The following is a 6,927-nucleotide window of genomic DNA, read 5'->3' as shown; positions in this document are numbered from 1 at the left end:
GCTACACTTATTACAATTACCACTGTCGCTAAAGGAGGCAGAGGCATAACTGAACATTTGGCACACCGAGCAAGAAAGAGCAGAAGGAGAAGCCATCGCTAACTGTAAAGCTAATGTAGCTACCAAGGCTAGTAACGTGCAAACAACAGCTAAGAGATTAGCGAGAAAGTCGTAGAAAGGAGGAGAGCCATAAGTGCTTAAACAGAACCAGTGTGGGTTAAGACTTGAAGTAGACGTTAAAGCAACTGAAGTGAGAAAACAGGCTAGCAAAATTCACCAGAGCAGTACAGAGACGCTGTCACAGAAACACCGGAAATGACACAACTCGCTTACCGTCACAGAAACACCGGAAATGACACAACTCGCTTACCGCAATACGTCAGCACGTCAGAAATGCATTAGGCCTATGTGTACTATAAAAGTCATATAAATAAAAACATCAAGCTCTGCACAGAAAAATGAATAAAAATAAATTTTTAATGAATACAAAAGTGAACAGGTAGGCTACGGGTAGTGTGGGTCCATCCACGTGAGCAGCATGCCTGGCAAGTCTGTTAACTGTCCACCAATGGTCTAGCTATACAGCAGCAAGATACTGTAGCTACTGTAGCTAGTTAACTTGTTTGCTGTCTAACTTGGTGCCTTTGGGGCCCTGTGTTCAACTTTTCTTCAAATGAAAAAGAGAAAAAACAAAGCTAGGGACATGTAGGCTACCCTAAAATATTATTTATTGATTCAGATTTAGATTCAGACAACTTTATTGATCCCACGTGAGGCAATTCATTTGTAGCATACTCATCCCAAGCATTAACCACAACAACATACAATTTCCTATGTTATGCACAGTCCAGTAAAACAGACCACTAGGTCATTGAATGGCCCAAGTTTAAAAAAACCCCATATAGATAAAAATATATATATAAAAAAAAAAAAGTAAATTGTTACATCCAATATTATAAGAATGTGTAGCCTATCATTTTTGTTTTTTGATTTGTGGAGAAAGTATTTTGAGTATTTTAAATACAAAATTACTCCACTCAAAAGTATTTTGTTACAAATTACATTTGCTTTTTATTGGCCTTATCAAATACAAATTACAAAATACCCAAATGTAATTAAAATACATATTTTAAATACAAGTAGGCTAATAGAAATACTGCCCATCCCTGGTAATTACTCAACGTTATAACGTTATAACTTTACTGTGTAATGACTGAATTTACTGATATGACACTGTAGGTGATTTCTCATAACTACCACCATAACAATTTTCTTTTAATTTTGAAAGTTATTTAACTTATATGTGGTATTTATGTGACATGGTTGTGCCTGCAGTGTCTAAGTGTCTAAGTTTGCCAAGCCTATTATCCATTAGCAACAACTGTATTTGTTTATTATATGGCTTAAACTATCTCAGTGTAGCAAAATTAGATCATCACAAAAGCTCACTTTACTCCTCCTCAGCTGTATCAGTTGTTAGTATAAGCACAATAATTAATTGTGATTGTATCACATGTATTTATTACCCCTTTTGCAAGGCTGAACAGTGGCGCCATATCCAGTTCTTAATAATACAATCATGTCCAGAACACGGTTTGCTTGTTAGCCTGGCCAGGCCAGAGGCATAATGGGATTTACACTACTGCACTCATCAGTGGGACACATAATCCCGAAAGTAACTCAGAACCTAGAAACTTTTTTGCCATATGCGCCACGTTAGCAGTTCTCATAGGACTTAATTGGTGCCCTCTTGGGGTCCTGTGTCCAGTTCTAAATAATACATCCATGCTCCAGAGTAAATGGCCACGTCTCCTGCTCCTGCATGTTATGTCACAGCAAACAGACCCTGAATGAGGAGTTGGCACAAAGGATTTCATTGTTTGCTTGCACAATACAAGAAGCGAGGGGGGAGTCTGTATATAGACCCGCAGGGCCTAAAATGACAAACACAGCTTTGAAACACCAGGCAGGTTTGAACATGTAGAGAGGAATCCAGGGGGATGTGAGACAGGGGGGGGTCGAGGGTCTTTAGATTTTTGAAATGTGCAAAAATCTGAAACAGATATAATAAAAAAAAGAAGAATCCATTAGGTTTACAGAGGAGATACACCTGAACCAATAGGATGATTGAGTCACCTGGAGTTTTTCAGATAGCAAAACAAACAGAGAGGTCTGGATGTGATATCATTATGCAACAGACATATACTTAAAATTCCTGCTGTGATTGGTTGCTCTGTTTGTCACCCTCCTGCTGGCTTTGCGTGCCTGGGTCTGTAGTCCTGAGGTGTGCACCGGGGGGCTGGACCCTGAACCCCTCCCTCATGGTCAGGTAGCATAAAAGGAACTTAGTCTAAACTCTGCTTCATTCTCTTCTCTCCATCCAGAGCAGGCAGACTTCTCCACCATGACCACCTACATTCGCTCCAGTGGCCGTATCACCTCCATGAGGGCACCCAGTGTGTATGCCGGTGCTGGAGGCAGTGGAGTCCGCATCTCCACCACAAGTGCTCCCAGAATCTTCTCCTCTGCTGGTGCAGGGTTTTCTGCTGCTGGTGCAGGAGCTGGTGCTGGGGCTGGTGCCAGTTTCAACCTGTCTGATGCCCTCTGTGACAACAAGAAAGCGGCCATGCAGAACCTGAACGACCGCCTTGCCACCTACCTGGACAAAGTACGCAGCCTGGAGAAAGCCAATGCTGAGCTGGAGCTGAAGATCAGGCAGTTCCTGGAGAACAAGACCAAACCTGAGGGCCACGACTGTGCCGCATTCAAGGTCACCATCAGCGAACTCCAGGATCAGGTGAGTCCAGTTTTTGATTCTGTATGCAGGTTTGTGTTAATCATAAGGTAAGACTAAAGCAGAGGCACAAAAGAAAGACTAGAAGTGTGAGATCATGTGAGCACAAAGCTTCTATGCTTGAAAATATATCCTCTCCAGTACAAAAGCTTCACCCTTACTGCATGAAAAGCCCCACAGGTAAATTCACATCTACAGTTGGTGAGGCAGACAGACATGATGTGTTGTTTCCTGCAGGGTAAATACAGGTGCAGCCACACCCAAAACACACAGAGGCCACCTGAAGCTGAAACAGGCTCCTGCTCTACTTTGCATGATGTGCATACAAGAACCACTAAAACAATGAGGGGAAATTTGACTTATATTTGAATAGTCTTGTCTCTTTCAAATCAGTTGTGTAGCTGCCTCATGAACCTTACGATTCACGCTCAATCAGGACAGGGTAGGCAGAAACTAATAAATCCAAAAATAAAGTTTTTTTCTTTTCCTTTTGTTTTTAGTCTTAAGTAGGACAAGCCTGCAAATATGCCCTAGTGTCTGGTGTCTGTTTCCTATCCTGGATCAGCTGAAATACTTTGCCTTTCAGTGTCAGAACAAGTTATATTGAAGATAAAATGAAAAATATTTCGCCTAAATCAGTACTTTCTTGTGTTTCAGATCCTCCTTGCCACTCGTAATAATGGATCCCTCTACTTGGCCATTGATAACGCTAAGCTGGCTTCTGATGACTTCAGGGTCAAGTGAGTATATGAACCACTGGAGCTTATACGTATCTGTTTTTTAAAATGTATTGCTAAGTTGAGAAACTAAAGCTGTTAGCATAAAGTTATTGCAAAGAGGTCCATGATGGTGTGTGTTTGAACAAACAACTAAAGCTGTGGTTTCTCTGCTGAGGACAGTCTCACTGAGTTTCCATGTTTTGGATGGAGCAGCCAATTGATCATAGCCGGCTGTTGGTGTGCAGGTATGAGAACGAGCTGGCCATGCGTCAATCAGTGGAGGCTGACATTGCTGGGCTGAAGAGGGTCCTGGATGAGCTGACTCTGGGAAGATCTGACCTGGAGATGCAGATCGAATCACTGAGGGAGGAACTCATCCAGCTCAAGAGGAACCATGAGGAGGTGGGAACAAAACTGCAAACTAACTACGATTAAACTAGGATTTCTTGCTATCATTATAACAGACAAATTTTTCTTTGATCTGGATGTGTCCTTCTGCAGGACCTACTGGCTCTGCGGGCCCAGATGGGAGGTCAAGTGAACGTGGAGGTGGACGCCGCTCCTCAGCAGGACCTGTCTGCTGTCATGGCTGGAATCAGAGAACACTACGAGACCGTTGCTAACAAGAACCGCAGAGACCTGGAGGTCTGGTTCCAGGCCAAGGTGAGCAATAAAAATTGTGCTCAAAACGAACCCCATCTCAACATGTATATACTTTTTTAAGTCTTAATGTCTTTATAATGACATGATAATTCTTAAAATCATTACCAAAAAACACACTTGAAGAAGTGAAATTCTTCTACCTGGAGAAAACAGTCTGACTGTGTATTCACAGAGAAAAGTTTGGTTTTACCTCAATGCAGTTAGGCATTTTTGGCAGCTTCTAGTAGCTATTAGTGTAACTGGAGGCAAAGACACTGTTACACAGGAGAATATGAAAAAAAAAAACAAAAAAAAAAATATATATATATATATATATAAATAGTCTTTGATTTTTTAACTCAAAATTACTGTTTTAATTCACCAGGAAAAAAATATGAGCTTTCCAAGGCATACTATACTGTAATATGACTATATTATTATTATTATTATTAAAAAGACATTTCTAAAGTTTAATAGGTCTATCTAATCTTATGAAGTCATATCATTAAGAGAGCAATAAAAAACATAGCAGTGTGTGAATTAGAAGCGACAAATAACTGTGTCATCTGAATATATTGTGACATATAAGTAGCCCTCCCTTGTTTGTCATTTCTGACATTTTCTTAATTGCTTTTGTAGACTGATGCGCTCAACAAGGAGGTCGCCGTAAGCACAGAGAGTCTTCAGTCAACACGTTCTGAGGTCACAGAGGTCAAACGCTCACTGCAGGGCCTAGAAATTGAGCTACAAGCACAGCTCAGCATGGTGGGTGTCTATCATCTGTTTTGGTCTTTTTTTTTTTTCATATGAATCATTGCAGTCTGTAAATCTCTTCTCAATGTCTCTTTCCCCTTCAGAAAGCGTCTTTGGAAGGAACCCTCGCTGATACCCAGAACCGTTATGCCAACATGCTGGCAGGTTACCAGAGACAGGTCTCTGCTCTGGAGGCCCAGCTGGCTCAGCTGAGGGCAGATCTGGAGCGCCAGGGACAAGAGTACCAGGTGCTGCTGGACACCAAGACCAGACTGGAGATGGAGATCACTGAGTACAGAAGGCTGCTGGATGGGGAGATGTTCAGGTGAATGGACCAGTCCATACTGGGATATTACAGACTTATCTGACCATAGTCAGATAAGTCAGACATTTTGTATCAAGCAGACATACAAAAACAATCTCCAAAATTAGCCTAATTGTAGAATTATTACATGAAAGCCCATTTCAAGAAAAAAGAGAGAACGTAAATGAAACATTGTTGAGGGGAAAAAAACACTCATAGTAAATCTCAATAAGAAGAAATTAAAATCTTGTTTTTTGAGTCAGAATTACAAGGTAATACATTTTAAAACTGTTCGAACAGTTTTAAAACACACATAATCATAACAAAAAAGCAAAATAACTGAATTATTTTGATTCATTTTGATACATTTAGTATTTATATATTTATAGGAATGTATTCCACATTTCCTGAGAAAAATGGACTTCCACACATTATTCATCCAGTTTTACAAAACAAAATAAAACAAAAATCGTAGATAAAACTTTTAACTTTTTAATGACAACAAATAACAGTTTGCATGTAGTAACTTACATGACAAATTATATATTTTGCAGCCTAATGAATATTAAATCAAATAAAGTTGTTTATTTTTATAGTGTAAATTACAATAAGGCCCTGGTAGTCTGTTGAGGATTTGAAACTGGTGGAAAACCAGTGAAACCAGTAAAAAAAGTAATCCTGAAAACGATGCATAAAAAGGAGATGAGACAATATTAAACAGTTAAAGTGCCAAATACATTTATCTGTTATTTGTGGTCAACAAAATTTAGGAACAAAGGTATCATACACAAATATATGACTGAGAAAAGGGGAGAAATATTTAAATAACTATAAGTTAAAAGAGCACAAGGTATCAATAGAGACGCATGCATGTGTATGTATGTGCGTTCAAAGCTAAACCGACTATTGCTTTTGTGTCTTCCAGCAGCCCATCAAACACCAAAGTTCTGATCATCACCAAAGACATTGGTGACGAAGAGGACGTCAGCACCGAAACTCAGGAGTGAGACAACAAACATCTGTCACCACGCTGCCAACCGTTCTCAGAATACACAAATAAAAGACTTCTGATGAACTGAAACATGTATGTTTGTGTTTTCTGTGTATTAGAATCTGTACTCAACATTCCACTTTTATCATTCAAATGAACCCAAAACATTTCTAAATTCTTTGTATTTTAGTTGGAGATAGTATGTATTATATTATATTATTTAACATCATTACTTTAATATAGTAAAAAATAAAGTTAATTTATACATCACCAGTAGTGCGGGAGGTATTAACGTCACTTACTAAAATAAAAGTAAGAATACCATACAGTAAAAATACACTGTTATAGATAAAAGTTCTGCATTGTAAATGTTGCTTCAGTTATAGTATGTAAGCATGGGGCATCCAGTAGCTTACTGAAGAGGGCCGGTGTCCCATGTACAAAGGCAATGTCCTTGCTGCAGTGGCCCTGGGTTTGACTACTGCCTATGACCCTTTGCTGCATGCTACCCCACCTCTCTCTACCCCACCATGCTCGATCTATCCTGTTAAATGAAGGCCAAAAGGAAAGAAAAAGAAAAGGAAGAAAAGCGATAGTAAGTATATTCAGGAAAATGTGCTTTAAAGTAGAAAGATGTTATCTGTGACAAAAAAAGAATAAAAAATATCCAAAAGGGCACTATAGGAGAGTAGGTACAAGTGAGTGGGTGAATGATACGTCTTTT

General features: G+C 39.4%; 1 protein-coding gene across 1 annotated transcript; it reads left to right on the top strand.

The window, feature by feature from the left end:
• The first annotated feature begins 2,356 nt into the window (after positions 1-2,356).
• LOC126405600 (keratin, type I cytoskeletal 13-like) lies at positions 2,357-6,293 on the top strand. The gene is made up of 7 exons (XM_050069404.1): positions 2,357-2,797; positions 3,452-3,534; positions 3,759-3,915; positions 4,015-4,176; positions 4,795-4,920; positions 5,013-5,233; positions 6,141-6,293. Exons 1-7 carry the CDS (start codon positions 2,405-2,407, stop codon positions 6,217-6,219), a joined length of 1,221 nt encoding a protein of 406 aa, XP_049925361.1. The 5' UTR covers positions 2,357-2,404; the 3' UTR covers positions 6,220-6,293.
• Positions 6,294-6,927: the final 634 nt, after the last annotated feature.

This window comes from Epinephelus moara, chromosome 18 (genome assembly GCF_006386435.1).
Source record: "Epinephelus moara isolate mb chromosome 18, YSFRI_EMoa_1.0, whole genome shotgun sequence".
NCBI classification, from domain to species: domain Eukaryota; kingdom Metazoa; phylum Chordata; class Actinopteri; order Perciformes; family Serranidae; genus Epinephelus; species Epinephelus moara.
Note: the sequence above shows the minus strand (reverse complement) of the source record. Positions and strands in the feature narration are given on the sequence as shown.

What these genes read in the sequence shown, in the direction of transcription:
- LOC126405600 (XM_050069404.1), top strand. Translation starts at nt 2,405, where the DNA reads ATGACCACCTACATTCGCTCCAGTGGCCGTATCACCTCCATGAGGGCA. An exon ending in AGGTCTGGTTCCAGGCCAAG is followed by an intron (nt 4,177 to 4,794) that starts GTGAGCAATAAA and finishes TTGCTTTTGTAG; the next exon opens with ACTGATGCGCTCAACAAGGA. An exon ending in TACAAGCACAGCTCAGCATG is followed by an intron (nt 4,921 to 5,012) that starts GTGGGTGTCTAT and finishes TTTCCCCTTCAG; the next exon opens with AAAGCGTCTTTGGAAGGAAC.